Source organism: Dendronephthya gigantea, unplaced genomic scaffold (genome assembly GCF_004324835.1).
Source record: "Dendronephthya gigantea isolate DGI-Jeju-01 unplaced genomic scaffold, DenGig_1.0 000080F, whole genome shotgun sequence".
Lineage (NCBI taxonomy): Eukaryota > Metazoa > Cnidaria > Anthozoa > Malacalcyonacea > Nephtheidae > Dendronephthya > Dendronephthya gigantea.
The window spans coordinates 705,483-725,106 of record NW_021163090.1 but is presented as its reverse complement, the minus strand read 5'-3'; the positions used below and the strand labels follow the sequence as shown (position 1 = coordinate 725,106).

At 39.0% G+C, this 19,624-nt stretch overlaps 2 protein-coding genes across 3 annotated transcripts; both read left to right on the top strand.

Annotated features, from left to right (window-relative positions):
• The first annotated feature begins 170 nt into the window (after positions 1-170).
• On the top strand, positions 171-12,330 carry LOC114532585 (F-actin-uncapping protein LRRC16A-like). Of its 2 annotated transcripts, none has more exons than XM_028554126.1 (44): positions 171-348; positions 480-580; positions 1,562-1,615; positions 1,710-1,769; positions 1,877-1,998; positions 2,122-2,228; positions 2,304-2,374; positions 2,560-2,633; positions 2,727-2,802; positions 2,882-2,970; positions 3,191-3,288; positions 3,365-3,451; positions 3,529-3,589; positions 3,699-3,741; positions 3,824-3,901; positions 3,987-4,103; positions 4,187-4,257; positions 4,443-4,512; positions 4,704-4,785; positions 4,874-4,967; positions 5,135-5,189; positions 5,293-5,396; positions 5,491-5,559; positions 5,636-5,704; positions 5,893-5,977; positions 6,062-6,163; positions 6,289-6,417; positions 6,493-6,594; positions 6,766-6,828; positions 6,920-7,032; positions 7,106-7,193; positions 7,276-7,365; positions 7,680-7,899; positions 7,999-8,209; positions 8,299-8,389; positions 8,535-8,573; positions 8,810-8,826; positions 8,949-9,052; positions 9,130-9,788; positions 9,862-10,036; positions 10,231-10,456; positions 10,562-11,854; positions 11,924-11,977; positions 12,292-12,330. In XM_028554126.1, exons 1-42 carry the CDS (start codon positions 309-311, stop codon positions 11,142-11,144), a joined length of 4,989 nt encoding a protein of 1,662 aa, XP_028409927.1. In that variant the 5' UTR covers positions 171-308; the 3' UTR covers positions 11,145-11,854; positions 11,924-11,977; positions 12,292-12,330. The 2 variants fall into 2 exon arrangements, with proteins under 2 accessions (XP_028409927.1, XP_028409926.1); XM_028554125.1 differs by having other exon boundaries at positions 8,496-8,573.
• On the top strand, positions 11,848-19,234 carry LOC114532594 (serine/threonine-protein phosphatase 4 regulatory subunit 1-like). Its single transcript, XM_028554137.1, has 21 exons — positions 11,848-11,854; positions 11,924-11,977; positions 12,292-12,409; positions 12,593-12,696; positions 13,155-13,294; positions 13,382-13,442; positions 13,522-13,607; positions 14,041-14,064; positions 14,538-14,588; positions 14,770-14,877; positions 14,996-15,171; positions 15,301-16,033; positions 16,355-16,540; positions 16,878-16,997; positions 17,076-17,117; positions 17,214-17,314; positions 17,390-17,510; positions 17,777-17,904; positions 18,051-18,211; positions 18,420-18,964; positions 19,121-19,234. Exons 1-21 carry the CDS (start codon positions 11,848-11,850, stop codon positions 19,232-19,234), a joined length of 3,180 nt encoding a protein of 1,059 aa, XP_028409938.1.
• The last annotated feature ends 390 nt before the right edge of the window (positions 19,235-19,624 follow it).

Genomic DNA, 19,624 nt, shown 5'->3' with positions numbered 1-19,624 from the left:
ACAACAGGTTCGCTGAGTTTCTTATTGCCCATATTCAGGTAAATTGTGGTTAAAGTAGCAGAACTCCCCCTCCCTCAATAAAACACACCACCCAATTTCCATATTTTTAATTTTTCGTAGACATATAAAGCATCATTCCAATGTTCCATATTAGGCATCCAGTTCGCAAAGTAACTTCCTGCTTTGAACGTTGAGCCCGGCCCCTTTCAGTCAATGGCAGAATATGATATATTGGTGAAATTTCAGTCACGATGAGAAGTCTATAGTGCTCAGGTTTCGCTTTGCTTTTCAAATTTATCAAGTTTCAAATGGCTGCAAAGGAGAATGATTCGCCAAACATCGAAAAAGGTTTGAGAGAACGCCATCGTTTTATTGTTTATATTAACTTATTGACCGCTTGCATAACTATCTATGCCTTTCCTACAACGAAGAATACACCGTTTATCAAATATGATTTATTGTATGGCGTGTTTCCGAAGGTCTAATCCTCGCTGCCATTGGTAAAAGTCACGAAGTACAGTTGGTCAAAGGAATTAAGTTGGAACTGAGAGGCGGTGATAAAATCGATTCACGAATTCTTGTGAGTATTGACATTTTAAGCCTTTTGTTTTGTAAATTCACCAAATGCCAACATCGTCATTTGTAGATGTCTTATCGATTAAACTTTACGGCCGACGATGTCTAGTAATTGCCTTCAACAAGATGCAGTGTAAATTGTAAAGTCTTGGACAATTACCTAAGAGTTGCATTTGTTATTTTATTTATTGCTTTTTTAGTAAACAAAGTTAAGGATTATGTAATTAACTTAGACAGTAGAAACTTTATTGTACATTCTATTGTACGGATTTTAATTGTTACTGTTGCAAAACCTTTGCAGTTGAAATTTTGAGAAGTTTTCAGGGTTTTTTGCATGCCTTCAAATATTGTTTGCATGTTTGACTCCGCACCTCGTGAAATCAGTTTATTTGTATAATTGTATTCGTTTATTGAAGTGTATCAAATTTATAATTATATATGAATACTCTTTGGTAATTAGAATTTTTGATAATGAGAGTGAAACTTCATTGATAAGTAAATCAAAAGTGAGATTTAAAGAACACATTTGTACTCTCTGAAATAGGCTGGCTATCAGGAAATATTATCAGCAGGGGGACTTTGATGCAATAGTTATAAAAATGCCCAGGGGGTAGAGTGGAATTGTCAGTCTCTCTCAATCAGTAATTCACATATTGGGAATGTGCTTGCATGATTTTGACTAAGTATATTGACTGAAATATTTCATCCATAAATAGTGCTGTATCCAAGTGCTTTATTCTTTCTATTGCACTTATTTGGTCTCTTTAAGTTGTTAATCTATTCTAGTACTCAACAATGAGTAAATTTATCTGCCATTTGAAGAGGAAATATACAGAGTAGACCTAAATCTTGATCTGTTACTGTTAGCAATATTTACTCACCCATGAACTCATATTGTTTACCTACAGAGTAGCAATTACTACAATGAACTGAACAAATTCCACCTAAACATTAGAATCATAACTTTTATTTTTTTATTTCCTAGGTTGTAACAAGTTTCAGATTTTATATTCTGACAGCTAACAAAGCACCTTATAAGGTACGTTTTATATCTCGTAAAGTCAAATGCATCCTGCAGTTTCTTAAACCCCAGCTAGCAGGCTACTCCAAGAGTTCTTCTTGTAATATTACAGGTTGATCTAAGTGTTCATATTTTGGATATTCATGCAATAGAAAGCAAAAAAGCTGACCAGGTGAGCAGTACCAATACTATTGCTTTCCCTACCAACTTGCTTTTTGTGAATACCTGGAAGCTAATGAGAATAATAATTGTTGTAATTTTACTGTTTTTCAAAAATAGATTGCGATTCAATATGGAGAGAAACAAGTGAAGTTTTCTTTAACAAAACCGGGAAGCACACACGTTGTCCTTGGTCAACTCATAGCAAATTTGAAAATAAATTTTCCTGGTGGAAATTTAGAGTAAGATTCTGATTAAATAACAACAAAATATCTCGAATGTTTTGCTGTACCTTAGTAGTTTATTGTATTCCACATCTACACTTGCTTTCTTACATGATTGATTGTGTTCATTATATTTTGCAGTGAGTTGATTAGAAAGGATATCGAACCAGGTGAAAAATTGGAGAGTATTAATAATGCCGTGAACAAGTTAACAAGTTCCGAAAGTTTATCCGAGGCTGGTCCTTGCGGTAGGTAGAAGATTACTAATAATTGGTAGCATTTTATCATTTGGATGTCACATAATAATTTTGTTTAATTTTCAGGTGGTTTTTCTCATTCTTATTCATGTATTTGTAATCATATGGGTGTGCCATTTTTGGAGGAAGTGGCCTGGGTGAGTATACTAGTGATTCCACCTTATACCACGGCAAAAAACTTTCGCGAATCCTAAAATTGGATGTTGTTTGGTGTACGTACACAGTGCGTATTTATTTGTTTATTTGAAACCAAAATTTTCCCCTAAAACAAGGAGTAAATCATAGTGTGCACATGTAGTAAAATTGCTTATTTTTCTTCCAGGATGTTGACACAATATATTTATCAAATGACACAAAAGAGTTCAATATTCAGGATTTTGACCATTTGGAACCAAGGTGAGATATCTTAGGAATAGTTTCCAACACGATTAACTCACGGCTGTTCCTTCACCTGACCTTGTCAAAGTCTGTTGAATGCTTTTCACTTAGGGAGTTAATTCCAATCCTGACTACTCTGGAGTACAATGCTTGGTTTACGAGGCTCGTTTGTGTCTCTTACAAGTTGGTAAGCTATCACGTTTGGGGTCTTCCAATTCCGCACCGTTACGTTTTGCTATATAACCCTTCATGGATTATATTTCTAGTCTGCTGAAATCTTGGATGTTATAACAAAAGTTATCAAACGTTCAACAACCATTGAAGAAATTGTTTTAGATGGCGTAAGCTTAGGAAGGTAAATATCAGACAATCTTCGTAAAGAACAAAAGTTTTCAATTCTGACGTTGAAAATGCGTTTTGTTTGCGTCCCGAATGCGTTCCTAACCAGGGCGCTTATATACAAGCGCCCTGTTCCTAACTGATCTTTTCAATCCCAAATCATTTCATCATCGTTCCGTGTTTTCTCCCCGTTTTTCAAACGAGGTCACTAATTCATTGAGTCTGTTTTACTCCAGGGAATTCTGTCAAAAACTGGCGAACGCCCTGACTTCAAATCCCAAATCTGCTTTGGAAAGTATAGATCTATCCAGGAATCCTTCCGCTGAAGACAGAGGTATAAGATGACACGAAGCAGTCTCACGTCTCTCTTAAGTGTCTCTTCATAATTTCTCACCGTTCCTTTCGTACAGGAGTAATTCATATGATTGGTAGCTTTTCCAAAATTTCTCATGGGTTATCCTCGCTTGTTCTTCACGAAACTGGCATTACCAACAAAGGTACGATTACATACTTTTACGACAGTGTATACAACGATTGAACTCAGACTTTTTTTTCATTTTTTCTTTGATAACAGCTGCTTCGACTGTTGGTCAGATGCTAAAAAGCAGCAAATATATGTCTACATCGTTAACAAGGTGAGTTAGTTCCTTGTGCCTCCGATTAAAGGAATCTTTCTTCATCAATAGTGAAGACTAAGTTCTGATTTTCACTGCCTTCATTATTCGTATTCATTTCCAACATTAGGTTAGACTTGTCAAGCAACCCTATCAAGGCAGACGGTGTTACGGTAAGGAATACAGGGAAACCTGAGTGAAAACACCAGATATTTTATTGATCGTATTTTTTATTATTCGTGTTTTCGTTTGCAGGCGATTTGTGATTTCTTGGCTCAAGCCAATGCGTTAACTCATGTAGATTTGAGTTCCACTGAGTGCTTTGTAGAAAGTGTAAGTCGCTGACAAGTCGCTCTTTCCCTAGCCGCGAGCCGTTTTATGGACTTAAGTATTAATTGTTCAAAAATTGATTTTTTAGATCTTTGGTGCTTTGATCCGAGGCTGTTGTCAAAATTTAAGCCATTTAAATCTGTCGGGAAATCAATTTACTAACAGAAAAAGCAAAGATACAAACCTCTCTTCAAGTTATCAACAGGTGACGTACCCCAAAAAGTCGTATCGTATCACTTTAATGTGTATTTAATACTCGTCCAACTAATGACAAATTCATTTCTTTAGTTTTTCAGTAGTACAGGTGCCTTAAAGGAAATTAAGCTGTCGGAATGTCGCTTGCCTGCTGATGCAGTTAGGTACAATATATCCTGCCTTATGTTGTCTTTTGTAGTCCTTTTGTTGTCCTTTTGTTGTTAAAATACCTCCTAAAATCTATCCGTTTCAAATACAAAAATAACCAAAGTTGACGTGGAAGTGGCCGTGCAGCTCGCTGGGTCGTGTGTGGGTAAAAAAACTACACAAAGATGTTTCTTTTATTTAGAGCGTTGTTTCTTGGTTTGATTGAGAATACCGTGGTAAAGGATGTCGCTGTCGATATCAGCAAAAATGAGGTGATTGTCCATTCATCATTGATTATTTCACCCGAAATTGGTTCAGCAAACCAATGACATGCATATATCCCTGATGTGTCCTCGACCGAAATATTTATATTGAAAGATCAATGAATTAATGTTGTTATCTTGAGGAATGTCGATAATGAAATATATTTGGTTGAAAAAAACCATCTTCTCGACTCTTACAGCTCAAATCAGCTGGCCTTCGAGCGATGACGGGTCCCCTGTCTCAAATTTCAAACCTATATTCGTTGGATCTCAGTGATAATGGTACGTGTTGGGTTTTCATCGCTCCGGCAATATCGTAGCAACGCGTGCGGTAGGTCTTTCGTTTTAAAACTGGCCTTTTTTATCTTAGGATTTGAATCAGACATTATCCCTCTTTGTGAAAGTTTGTGTGAAAATAAAGCCTTAAAGAAACTTCACCTTGGTCAGAATTGTCACAAGGGCAGGTACATGGCGAAGTATTTCTTCTTTGGTGACTTATCATATCACCATTTACTTATACCATCACTGCATCATCACCATACCAAGCATCACCATAATATTAACCATCATCAAAAGCACCAACTGAAAATGTCAACTTATCACAAGTTGTGAAACGAAAAATTTATTTCAGGAACTTGAACAATATCATGGAAGGTTTAATCAAGTTGATTTCTGTTGAAAATTCGGTGAGTTCACCCTTGATGAAACACAATTTTTATGCTGGACCATCTCATCGATTTCATATTCGTTATTGGATCTACTTGACCGTATCCCTGTTGTTCTTGACAGCCGATAGAATACCTAAATTTGGCGGATTCCCGGTTCAAACAGAACATTACTTTGCTGTTTGATTCACTTGGCACAAACGAATCTCTGGTTGAACTTGATATCAGGTACTGTGAGGTGTTTTTTCTAGGTTAAATTGTTCGACAGAGATTCGCTGCGTTTATGGGTAAAGATTATCACAATGTTTTTTTAATCGTTTAGTGGTAACATGATGGGAGACGAAGGTGCGAGAGTTCTGGCTAAAGCTTTGCAAATTAACAGTAAATTGAGGTGGGTTGATCAATGGATGTTTAAAGGAGGTTTTGAAGCTTTTATTGTAAGACTGTATTTATTTGTCTCTTCGTAGAACCATCCACTTGGACAGGAACAACGTAACGCAAAGTGGATTTCGAGATATCGCTTTGTCGTTGGAGAAGTGAGTATCCCGACAATGCAGTTGAGATGATAAGTGATAAGTTATAAAACTTTGAAGACAAGAATGCTCTTGCAGCAGAGAAGAATAAAGCAGACTAGTGTAGTCTGTAGAGCAATCACCGTATACTGCAAACTGTATATTTTCATGGTTTGGAATATTCAGATACCAAATCTTATCTCTCTTTACAGCAACTTAACATTGCAGTCCATGCCGATACCATTGAACGACGTTTCCCTTTGTTTAAAACCGGCAACTGAAAAAGCTCTGAAACAAGTGAGATCATTGAAAGATATCCTTTGACACAAACGCTAAAAACTGTAACTCCAAAAAACTGACTTTATACACAATTGTTTTTAGATTGAAAAGTGTTTGTCTCGGAACCATTCCCCCAGTAAAGCGGTCACAGAGCAAGTGTATCGACTGCAACAAGGCTTAATGATGACGTCAACGCAACAACAGGTTCTGTGAACTTTAGAATGCATTGATACGCGGTCCGCAGTCATATCCCTTGAGGTTTCTGATCTCAAATTTATTCTGATCTCAAATTTATTCTGATCTGATCTCAAATTTATTCATAACACTAGATGGTTGATAAGTTGATTGTTCAACTTCAAGACACTGCCAGACTATTGCGTAATTCTCCTGACGAAACTGTCCAGTCAGGTCTTCGCAATGCCCTCAAATGTATCAACGATGCAGACAAACTGAAACAGGTAAAATATTGTAGCTATTATTATCACCCTGTTTGAAATGGCTGGCGGTCACTTGCATTTTCTCAACATTTTTAGTTGTTCCTTAAATTTCACATGCAAACAAGTACAAAGGATATGGAGGAGAGACTGTCATCTTTAGCGTCCGATATTTACAATTCCATTCAACAGCAAGTTCAGGTTTGTGTGCTTCCCTGCTATATTAGGCCATAACATTTACGATTGGTTGACCGGACGTTCTTGCATATAACTCCTTGGCACTAACGATTGCTCTACTGAAAGATATTCCATATTTGGCCGTAGCATTTATAATTGCTAGACTTTGAAGTTCAATGAATTCTGTTCTTTTAGGAAAACAAAGAAAAAATATTAAAATCCGCTGAGACAAACTGTCCTTTTGTCACGGAACAACAGGTATTATTCACATCACATGAACTCAGTTTAAATATAAACCAAATCTCTTGTGTTGATTATTTCTGAACTGTTCTTATTAATTTTTGATAAGAGTGTAAAAGATAATCTCAAGACGGCCTGTGAGGGGAAGGCTAACGTTAGCAAGGCATTCATCGACACCCTTCTACTACAACAGTTGGCTCCAATAATACTGAATGAAGTCAGGTATAAAGCTGAACTGAAATACCACAAAAATGTTACAATTGTTTGACTTTTAGTTCTGGCGTTTTCATTATAGCGAAAAGAACCTAAATTTGTCGACCGCGGTGGTGGACACGCTAATGGATGAAGTCATTTCACAGTTGGAGAATCAACAAGCTTTACTGGTAAGATTGGTTCTTTTTCCATATTTGACTTCAGAGATACTCAAGTGATCGTAATCCTCATAGTTTACTGTCGTTTGAACAGGATATCCTGGTAAATGAACACAAAACGGAAATGGCATCTGTGGGGGAAAAACCAGCGGAAACAGAGGAACCTAACGATAACATCAGCGAGGTATTTTCTTAGTTTTTTTCAAGGTAGAAAAACCAGGAAACACGGTTTTCAACTAGCCATAGTTTTCTGTGGTTAAAGCTTATAAGAACGATTAAATTCACACTTCGAAAACAAAATATCTTTGGACTTCAGAATCTATAGAAGCAAAAGTTGATGGTTTTGTAGAATCACAAAATTTCTGCTAGTTTCATGAAGAATAACGGAAGAAATAATCGATTAAATACTGCAGAATGGATTTCTATTTCGAGAACTCTTCTGAGCGCTGATTGGCTGAAATATGAGCGCGAGATGACGTGTTTATTTTGTTATTTCAGGCGGCTCAAAAAGCGAAGAACAGATTGAGTGCAGTAAACAATCGTCGTAGTGTTCGTTTCCCGGATGCTGAGAGTGAGGTTTTCAATGCCCCCAGTCACCCCAGACGAAGGCCAACCATCAACAGGAAACGCAGGACATCAGATATCACTGAGGAGCACGCTGATAGCGGCGGGGTAAAGGGGGACAGCAAGAAAAAGGAAGCTGTTGTGCCGGATATTGGTAAGTATAGTGATTCCCTCCCCCGATATTTTGAGATTCGCCTTCCGTTGGAAGAAACTGGGGCAGGTTTGCGAACTTTATATTGATTCTCTTTTATAGATCTTTCTGTGTCGTTGGAAACGCCAACGAATGGACTTGTTCACGTCACGAAGAACCGTCCGAGGCCTGCACGAGGCCGAAGACCTCCGACCAGAGCTACGGGGGGTCAACAAAATACTGCCGTCGGTCCTGAGACAGTTGATGAGAATTTTGATGCAGGGATAGAGTCATTCTTCAACAAGCCAGTTGCTACCAGGCCGCAATCTGCTGCGTACGTTATCCAGAACACGTTCAAAGTCAATGCTTACCCACTTACACTGATATTCTACTTACACTGATACATGACTTATTTGTTCCCAGGCTGCCTGCTTCAGTCAAGGTGGTTCCTGAGTCGAGTTCGCAAAGAAGTGCCACGATCAATCAGCGGACGACGAGCAAGAAACACGAGAAGGTACAAACTTCACTTAACTTAACCGGCAATATCCCCCCTCGCCCCTACGTAACAACCAATGCATACACATATACGCCTTCGTCACTAGTCTCCCTCACTCTCACAGGCTCAACGAGATTCATTTGTGAGTTACATCAATTTACAGGAAGAGGCTGAAGATAAAACGAAGGTTAAAGCAGAGAAGGTAAAACGTCATGTAAAAACTCTGAAGAGTTGCTTCAAAACCTCGACGTAAGTTCGCACTCCAGGCTGGTTGACCGGTCTGCGGTAAACGGTTAAAGACTCGGACAAACCTTCTTCAATTTCATTGTAATCTCATGCATCTCAACAACTTCCCAGCCAGTTTAGAGTGTGCATGACAATTATGTAGCAACCCGGGAAATCACAAGGAAGGGTAAAAGTGGTTTCCATTTTTTCTAGAAACTCGGAATCCTTAGGTAAGGAGCGTTGTGAACGAACTCGTGACTTTTTTACACCTGATCGGATGAAGTTGATAAGTATTTTTTGCTTGTTGTTTTTGAAAGATTTCGGTTGTTACTCATTTTGAGGTTCATTTCAGTGGTTTCTTCGGCAAGAAGAAAAATGATAAAAAATCTCCAAGTGCCTCGCGTAAAGAAAGTAAAAAGGATCTTAAAAAGAGCCAGGAAGACGTCACTGACGCAGGTTAGATTATCATTTATTTTGTTTGTTTTTTCTTGATTGGCTGAACTCTCAATTATTCGTTTTGACTTGGACTATAGGGCCAGCGCCCGAAAAGAAACCGGAGCCCAAATCTAGTCCGAGGCCAGAAGAACGTCATAACAAACCTGAGAAGCCGGTTGATAAACCTGAAAAACCAGTTGATAAACCTGAAAAACCAGTTGATAAACCTGAAAAACCTGCTGTAAAAGCAGATAAACAGCCTAAGAAGCCACCACAGAGACCCCATAGGCCGGAAAAACCGGTTTCGAATGAGGTGGGAAAACCTGCTGAACCTGAAACTAAACCGGTTGTGGCAGCGAATGAACCCGTTGATGAACCTTCGAAAGAGATTAAAGTAGAGGAGAATAAAGACCGCCAAGAAGATAAGGAAGATAGCGGGAAACAGGATGGCGGGAAACAGGATGGCGGGAAACAGAATGACGGGGAACCGGATGGCGGGAAGCAGGAAGAAGAGAAAAAGGAGGGAGAGGATAAGAAGGAAGGGAAACAAGAAGGGGAGAAACAGGAAGGAGGGGAACATGAAAGAGGGGAAAAGGAAGGAGGGGAGGTGGATAGCACGAAAGGGGAGGAGGAAGAGAAGCCAAAACCTCAGCCCAAGGCACCACCCAAATTTGGTGTAGGATTACCCATGGGCGCCATGGGAGGAGATCTGTTAGCTGAGATGAAGAAAAGAAATCAACGGAATAGTGAAAAGAAGGTTCGTACACGTTTGCTCTCGAGTAAAGGTTTCAAATGAAAGGTCTAACATGAAGCTTACGTACTTTGTCTAGCCGTCCCCAGAACCAAAACCACGGCCACGAGTAGGTACCAACCCCGATGCCGCGCGGCCGGTGGTCCCTGTGCGCCCGTCATCCATGAAACGGTCTGTGAAAGCGAAATCAGCGGCGGACTTGACCTCAGTCGTTCACGAAAGCAAGCCTACACCTCAACCTCGAGCAAAAGAAGGTAAATACGGAGTTTGATTTAAAAACAATGCAGTTTAACTACAACAACATACAGAATGAAGCGTTTGATTGCCGCATGGCTCCCGCCTTTCTGCAGGAAACATGTTCGAAGATAAGATAAATATTTTAGACTTGCGGCCTTCAATATTTTAGACAACAAATCGTAGAGACCAGCATGGTTAATATATTTTGTAGATGACAAGGAAGAACGAAGAATGAGCAATGAGGCAAGCAAACCAGTCCCACCAAAACCAGCTCCTAAAGGAAAGCCTCAAGTTGCTGCGAGAGCTTCAAAACCAAATGTCCCTAAACGTCCCCCAAGTATAAACAAAGAAAAACGCAAAAGTTTGGATGCCGAGAAACGCAAAAGTTTGGAAGCAGAAACGGCGGCCGAGAAGGCGCCTGAAACTAAACCAAAAGAGTACGATTTTTATTATTTTGAACTATAAATCATTTCCACGTTCTTTTTTCTAAGTGGTGAACTCTTAGGTGGCGTAGTTTGAGTGTAATTTTTTTCACAATTTAGGGAGACACCTGTAAAGCAAGAAGAAACGGTTGATGCAACTAAAACGAAAGACAAAAAAACTGAAGATGAGGTCGTCGATGAACAACCTGAAGAAGCACAAGAAGCTCCGAAGATAGAGCCTGGTGACAAGCCCAGTGCAAAAGAAGAACCACAGGAACTGGAAGATGAAAAAGCCCTTGGGGAGGAGGAAAAACCCGATGACTCTGCTCTTGTTGATAAAGACAGCACACCGGAGAAAGATGCCTCCGAAAAACAGGAGAAAGATACCTCGGAAGAAGTGGCTACGGACACGAAGACTGAAAGTACAGAGGTTCCTGATGCCTCGACTTCAAACACAAGCGAGTCCACGAATGAAAGCGAAGCATCAAAGGAAGGCGAGCAAACAACTGACGTAAACGAAGTCCCTGATAAACAAAAAGACACTAACGATAACGAAACCGATGTTACTACTGTAGTTAGCGAAGAAACTACGGAGAAAGTCGAGCCCGTCGCGACGGATGCCGAAAGCGATGATGTCATTAAGAGCGCCGTGGACGAAGACACATTAAAGGAGGCATTGTCGGCGAAAGACACGGCATTTTAAGAATGCGAGTTTTGATTTATTGATTTTCTGTTGATAGCTTAGATAGGCACTATATAAAAACGGTCTTTTTACAATTTATGGACGCCAAATTTGGGTTATTGTTACAGTCCAATGTTCTCAAAACGAGCTAATACCATTTGTTCGTGCTGCTTGTCTGTAAGTTGTTTTGCAAGTTGTTGCAGACATTCTTTACTGGAGCAAGTAACGTATATTTAAATTTTGTCCATTTAATCTATTTTTGTACCAACTACAGCACATATAAATATTAAAGTCAGGTTAATACGAATGTATATTTATACTGTGACTGTCGCCAATGTCTTTTAACAAATCAACTGAATGAGGGTGATAAACAAATTCATGTTTGCATGTGCACAGCCAGTCATAACGTGTAAACTCATAACGCTTGAAAACATATAATCTCTAAAATGAAATTAAAAGATGTGTATAGTTTTGTGTCGTAAAAGAAATCTTAGAGAATGTCTTACCTCATAATTAATAAAGCACCTAAACTAAAATGTTGTCATTAAAACGTGCGAATAATCAAAACCATTCTCGTTGAGCAGTATCCCCCATCATTGGCTAAGACCTTGCTCTGCCCTCTGCGTCACTTGCGTTGCGTCGCTCCCATCCCCAATATGCATATTTTGCGTGCCGGAAGTCACGTGTCTGCGGTCGGATGCGAAGGGAAGCTGGAGATACCAAGATGGCGGGTAAGTATGAGAAGAATGACTGGAAATTTTTACGACTTGAACGCAATCTAAGCGTGTAATCTTTTGTAGACATCAGATTTCTAGTGGATGACTACGAGAACGGCGAGGAAGAGCAAGAGGAAGGTGCGTTTGAGGCCGATCGTGGCCGGAATTTAATTTCCTAGAGTTCAATTTCTGTACACACAACCTAATAGTACTCGGTTTTCATGTACTCCCGGTTGGAAAAACAACAAGAGGTCGTTAAAATACGCCGGTGTTTATAATCCCAACGGCTCATTTAGATTGCAAATTTAAGAATTCAGAGCCTGAATTAATACTGTATAACTAGAGTGGTTTCTGATTCATACAAAACGATGATGTATTTGAATTCTTACGTTTGACACACAATTTGTTTGGTAACCTTGCGCAAGAACAGTTTTTCTTTTACTTCACCACAGACGGGTTAGAAGGCGCATCGGAGGATAACTCAATGTTGGAAAAAGAAATTCCTGAAGAGTTTGTCTCGCCACTGACAAAAATGGATCGCTATCTGAACAGCGAGATCATTTTTAACAGGTAAAAACTTGTGTAGACGTGTAATGATTAACACCTTTTCGTTTGCTTCTAGTCCAATTTATGAACTTCACTCTCGTGCTGTTTTAATTTAGATATCTTAGAATAAATATACCAACGGTATTTCTTTTCTAAATTCGTTCTCTTAAAACTTATACAGATTTAAATCGTCCGATTTTTTTGCAGGCGTATGGCTGCAAGATGTGTATTGGAGTGTTTACGATCTCTGAAGTCAGACGAGGATTGCTACCAAGTTCTTCAACTTATGGTTCGTCTATCCGATGATATTGGTGAGCACATTGTGTATTTTTCTTTTGATTTTAAGTTAAACAACTAGTTCCTACAAAGTTTCCACAATATTTGTAAGAATTGTATGACAAATGAAAGAAATATAAAAATATTTGAAGTATGTTTTTTAAGTACAAATCATTTGAAGTTTCAGAAATTAATGCTAGGTGCTAATCCTAACTAAAGTATTGATTGTTCTACTAAAGGAACTAAGGGATTAAAAAAGTAAATTCCAATTATGTCCTGATTGATTTCCTGTCTCAACAACATACCAAGAGTTTGTTGGAATGGAGCGATTTTAGACCATTTTTGTGCCGTAGAAATTAATACCATTAAACACACCAGAAAAAATGTGTCATAAGGGATTTTTGTACAGAAGAAAACAAGCTGTGAAATAAAAAAAATTGTACTTGGTGGTTTTTTATATGTTAAAGTCAAAGTTTACATTGCAATTTCACAGAAGCGGCAGTGCGCATAGAAGTTATGGAACAAATTCCACATGTTGCTGTTCTTTGTGTTGAGCATCGTGGATTGCATTTTGCTATCCCAAAGTATATCCTCCCAGTTGTTGTTCGATATCTTACTGATCCAAACAACCAGGTAACAAACTTCATATTTTTGGTTATGGCAATGTGGTATTTCAAACCTCAACACACTTTGTGATTCTGATTCTCTTCTTTATTTCAGGTGCGTAAAACAAGTCAGGCTGCATTGTTGCTCTTATTGGAACAAGAAGTTATAGATAGAAGTATGTATTTTGCAAAAATTTCTTTATGTTTGATTTCCAGCAATGATTTTCCATTAATATGTTTTTGTTACTGATTTAGTTGACGTCGAGCAACAAATCTGCCCTGTGTTAATTGAGTTGTGCAGCATTGATAGCACAGATGATTTCAGAACAGAAGCTGTTACAGTAAGTTGTTATCATTCCTCTCTTCTCATCATTTCTCAACTTTATCCATCTATTCTTACTCTTCATTTCCCTCCCTGTTCTTTCATCCACTTCTTTCTTGAACCCATTGTTTCCTTCCGTATTCTCCATCCTATCCTCTTCCATCCTTTTCTTTTCAGCCTATTCTTCTCTTTTCTAATCTCCCTGGTTCCTTCCCCATCTTACTTTCGACACTCATATTCTCTGTATTCTCTCCACAAATCTCTTTTACTCAGCCATACAAGCAATTCACACCACTATTTTCTCTCACCTGCACTCAAAACCCATCTCCATTGTACATTTCTTGCATCAATCTCCTCCCTTCAACCTTATCATCCTGTATATGTCCATCCTATCCATCCTGGACACTGCCATCCTTCAAACATTCTTCAACTGACATATTTTTCTCCTGCAGATGATGAGCAAGATGGCTCCAATGGTAGGTCGAGAAATCACTGAGAGATACTTCCTTGGCCAATTTGATAACCTTTGCTCTGATCCACTATTTCATGTCAGAAAGGTAGAGTCTACTTATAGCATTGTCTTTATCAAAACTAACCTCATCACTTCCAAACCATTGCGACAAAAAGTGCTGAAAATATGATAATATGACCCTGGGTTTTACGTTTCAGGTTTGTGCTGCTAACTTTGGTGAAATGTGTGAAGTTATTGGGAACGATCTGACTGAAAGACGTTTAGTAAGTATCCTAGCATATAAACAAATACATAAATCTTATGGATGTTATGTTCTTAAAAGGCTTTGCATTGCATATTGTAATGTCTAAGTGTGTGTTAAGATATTTAAAATATAATGAGGATTGAGGTCTTCGATATTTCGGGCCAAGAACCTGTGACTTTGTCCTGGAGCCGTGAAGCTAGTTTTAACTTCTAGTTTTAATGCTCTGTTCGCAGCTTCCAGTGTTTATGAAGTTATGTCAGGATGGCGTGTGGGGAGTGCGAAAGGTAAGAGACTAAGACAAGAATCTAGTAAGATATACACACCGCGTTATTTTATAACTGGACGTAAATATTTTATCAAGGTAGCTTTGAAAAAGCGTCTTAATATATGTTTTAGTAATACTCTTGTTGTCTTTGCTTTCTGCTTTCAAGAACTCGCACGATAACCCTGTCATTTCTTCCTCAGGCTTGTGCTGAATGTTTCATGAATGTTTCAACGGTCGCATCAAAAGAAGTGAGAAGAAATGAACTCGCTCCGCTGTTTATTAATTTACTTGGCGACAAGTCACGTTGGGTAAGGTCAATCATTAATTACCGAAAATTAACCGCCATACATACAGGCAACTCTTACTTCTTACTTCAATTACTTTTGCATTGTTTTATAAAATATTTGTAACACTCTTAAACTTTAGGTTCAAATGGCTGCATACCAAAGTCTCGGTCCGTTCATATCGACATTCGCAGACCCTCATAACTCGGGTTTTTTTGTGGATGAACAAGGGAAACTGTGCAAATTTGACATTCCTGTTAAAACGGAGGGCGAGAGCTCAGCTGAACAGGCTGTTGGCTTGGAAAGCGATGAGAAAAAGTAAGTCATATTGCTAGTCATATTAGAAATTACCATGCCTTTTCACTTGCGATGGAATCTCTATAGTATAAACATGAGTTTTCTTGGCCTAAATAATTTTTTCTAAAGATGCTCTCTTTTGCAATACAGGAATGCCGAAAACAACGGTATGGACGTAAAGACGACTGATTCTGGGTACATGTCGCCTCCAGAAGCACATTTGGATAACGAACTTCACGAGAACCAAGCTCTGGATGCCGTCTCGAACGAATTATCAGAACTTCGCGTTGGTCAGAAAATTACGGGACGTGAAATTGAACTGGAAACCTTTAACTCTTTTAATTTTTGGCGGGTACCTTTGCCCCAGATTGGAGATGAGGGAAATAGCGTAGGTGGGGAGATTGTAGCTGAGAAGGGGAACACAGCTAACCCAAATCATAACGCGCAAACTCCAGGTAACACGACACGCGATCCAGCCACGGAGAATTCAGAGCAGGAAGATAAAGAGTCCTCGGAAGATGTCGGAAAGGCGAATGATGCATCCGGGGATTCAGCCACAGCTAACCCAGGCGCTGAGATTGAACCCTTGGAGGATCAAGCCACAGGTAGCCCAGAGGAGAACCCTAACGCTCGAAGACTAGAGTTTGAAGATTTAGGTATATCTGACATGGATATCGATGATTGCGAGGAATTGGAGAGTGACGAAAAGGATTTAACATGCAATGAAAGTGTAAATGATTCGCCCAAACGCATGGCGCCGTTGTCTGGTATACCAAGTTTGAGATTTGATGATGATTACCTTCAACCATATTCGCCAAACATGTGCTTCGATGATGATTCTAACCGCGTGCCAAGTCCACCGCGGTCACCTTTACATAATCAGGTGCAGCTTACGGTTATTTTTACTGAGATTACAGGCCAGGAATTGCTGCTGTAATTGTGAGACACTTTAGCTCCAAGTTACCTTTCTTTTGCAAGTACATTTTACATAACAGATTGCTTGACATCTGAAGGAAAAAAATTCAACTATCACTCTATTCAATCTGTTTATACAAAACTATAATAATTGTACAAAATATCTGTATATCTATCACATTATTTAGATACAGATAGGACTGACTTTTTGACGTTGATAGACTTTCCCAAGCATGCTTAGCGAATCCTCTTGTTTTGTAGTTTCATTTGAACGTTCGTCTTTTTAAAGGTGGTTATACCTCAGCCTCTTCTCGACCATTACATCTCAATGACAGAACCTTCAAAAGCTCAAGCCATCGATACGGACCTTGCGAAACATTGTGCGTTTAGTTTCCCAGCCGTTGTCCTCACTCTGGGCGCAAAGAACTGGAGTTGTCTGCGAGAAACCTACGAACTACTTTCGGCCGATATGCAGGTGTGTGCGTGTGTTTGATTGTTGAGTTGAGTTAAGTTGAGTTGAAAGGAAAACTAACCCGGTATAAATGAATGCTTAAGGCCATGTTACACGGTGCAATTTTCCTTGCATCTTGCAATGCAATTCTGCTTTAAAGAGATGTAAATTAGTGAAGAGTCTTTAAAATGTAAGAGCCATGGAGCGTTAAAGACGAAAGTTCGGTAGTTGCCAAATTTACATCTCTCAAAAGAAGAATTGCATTGCAAGTTGCAAGAAAAATTGCACCGTGTAACAGCGCCTTTAAACGTTCAGTGTTCCACTGGTGAACAATTGAGTCATCAGACTTTTTTCTTTGTAGTGGAAAGTTCGACGAACCCTGGCCTTCTCTATACACGAGTTGTCCCAAATATTAGGTGAAGAGAATACTAGAGTGGATCTCGTTCCGATATTCAATAATTTCCTCAAAGATCTCGATGAAGTAAGCACCGTTTGTGGTTGATAATTGCATTTCTTTGTTGTGCAAAATTACTTAACTTTGCATTCATTCTTTTTTTAGGTTCGGATCGGAGTTTTAAAGCATTTAGCTAGGTTTATAAAGGTCAGTTTCAAACAAAAAAAAGGAAATTCTTGAAATATGTATTTTTGACATTGTGTTCAAAGGATTTATGTTGGTCTTTCGTTTTCCTCCATGCAGTTGTTAGCGCCAGATTTGAGATCAGGTTACTTGCCGACTTTCTCCGAGTTCCTGACGACAGACAATGCTAGAAATTGGAGATTCCGTTATGAGCTGGCCGAGTAAGTTAGTTAGCGCGTAATTCTTCTTTCATTTCCTGTCATAGCACTATTCTAACACGAGATGGTATTTTGTAGGCAGTTGATAATGTTGGCTGATGTCTACCAAACTAGCGAAGTTAGCGATCACATCTGTCCGATTGCTTTAACCCTCGGTGCTGATCGTGTCGCTGAAGTGAGACAGATTGCTTATAAATTGGTGAGTTGATGGAGATATATAAGTGCGTACCGTTAGCGGAATTTGCAAGACAGCGGACAAGCTTGTCAATGCCAACACAAAGGAATGTACAGCAGTCAATATAGTGTTTTCACTTGCATGGAATCATGGATAAACTATTCTAAGAATACAATGTAATCTTCTACTAGTTGAGAAGGTTCTTCGCCGAAAATGTCAAAGTTTTTTTTGTTTATTTCTGGTAAAGACATAGTACGCTGCAGATATTTTACGTTTTCCTAAATTTAAAGCATTTTCTTCAGGTTGGTATATTATTACTCAAGCTCAACACGGATAGTGATTTGGAATTACGGAAAAGATTCACCGAAGATATAATGCAGCATTTTGCATCAAGTCAGCATTGGTTCAGGCGATTATCGTAAGTTTGATAATATCTCTTCTCAACTGAAACAATTCAGGCACAATACGAGCCCAAATCACCGCGACAGATACGAAAATTCGGAGCTCATAAAACTAGCCTGGATATATGTCATCGTACTGCAATGATTCTTTCTTTTCTTCAAGGTATTGCCAGTTATGTGAAGTGTTGTTGGAGGCTGACTTTATAACCGCTGAAAAGTTTGCGATTGATTTTCTTCCTCATTTGCTGACGTATCAAACAGATACCATCGTCAATGTTAAACTGGCGTTGTCAAGAACGCTGACGCGAGCTGTCATGGTAACAGGTGCGTAGATTTACTTAAAGAAATAAATGGCACACAGGCTAGTATTTTCCTAGCTTATTAAACATTGGAATAGTAACGAAGAAAACTATAAGTAAAACAAGCAACCGTTATTTCACTTGTGTTAAGATAAATTAAAGTATAAATGAAGTGTTGTTATTCTCATTGTCTTATTGTCTTTTTCTAAGTCAGTCATCTCTTCTCCATCCAGATTATTTCTGTCGACCGGAGTGCAAAGACAGCGGGAAAGTTTTAGATGCTATCGAGAGACTTCAGGCAGACAGCGATCGAGATGTCCGATACTTTGCGGGCCGTCACGAAGAAGTTCCGTACGAAGGCCGAAGATGTTCCGACGATCAAACGTACATGTTACCGACGAGTCGGGAATCGTTTGATGACGAAATGATGGGGGGGTCGCCGCTCGACGGCGAGTTTGCAGAAAAACAGATCGAAGCAAAGTTACTTGCCGTGGAGACTACGGACAGGGGAGATGGAGAGGAGGAACAGGTGGTGTCAGGCATCCCTCTGGACGTAGTGTCAGGCGTACCTCTGGAGATGGGCAGTGATGAGGGGTTCGAAGACGAAGGTCCTGGTGATGAAGAAAGTGACGAGAGTAGCGATAGTCAAGAGGAAAATGGTGAAGAAAGTCCAGTTGACAGTCAAGAGGCTGGTGACGAGACTAGCGTATTCGAGGAAGAACAGGTAACCCAGCAAGAAGAGGAGTCAAATAAACAGGAAGAAGAATTAGAAGATACAGTGAAGAGAAAGAAGAGGAACCACCAGTCGTGAATGAAGCATGAAGCATCCCTTGAAATATCGTAAGTTATATAAAAACAAATAATTTGGTTTCATACACACACAATCAGTTTGTATCAAGTTCGTATCATGAATCCCTATTCTTTTGTTATACAGCCAAAATCAATCATTCAAACTCGAGCCGAAATTTTCACCGCTGGGCCAACCTCAGAGAAGCGATATACATTCCTTATGATGAAAGACGTTGATTATGAACGAACTTTGGTTTAGATTTTGTTGGATTTTGCACAAATCCATGACTATTTGGCATTCATATTTTTGTGATCAACAACATTCAGAAAACAAACGCGAAATTTTCTATTTCCAAATGATAAAGTAATACCTTTTTTGGAGCCAAATATCAATTATCATTTTTGGACCTGTTAGAAAAAGCCATGAACGACATCTTTTCTACTACAACAGCATTTGAAAGTAAATATGACCTGAACGCTGGACTTTTGAATGAAGATAAAATACCACAAACAATGTACTTTTGACGCGAATTTTATGTTAACTTAATCACCTTTCCACATAAGTATTCAAGACATTTCCAGATTGTACAGAGAAATCACAGTGTCACCAAGAATATCATTATGGTGTGGTGAATTGAACAGAAAAATA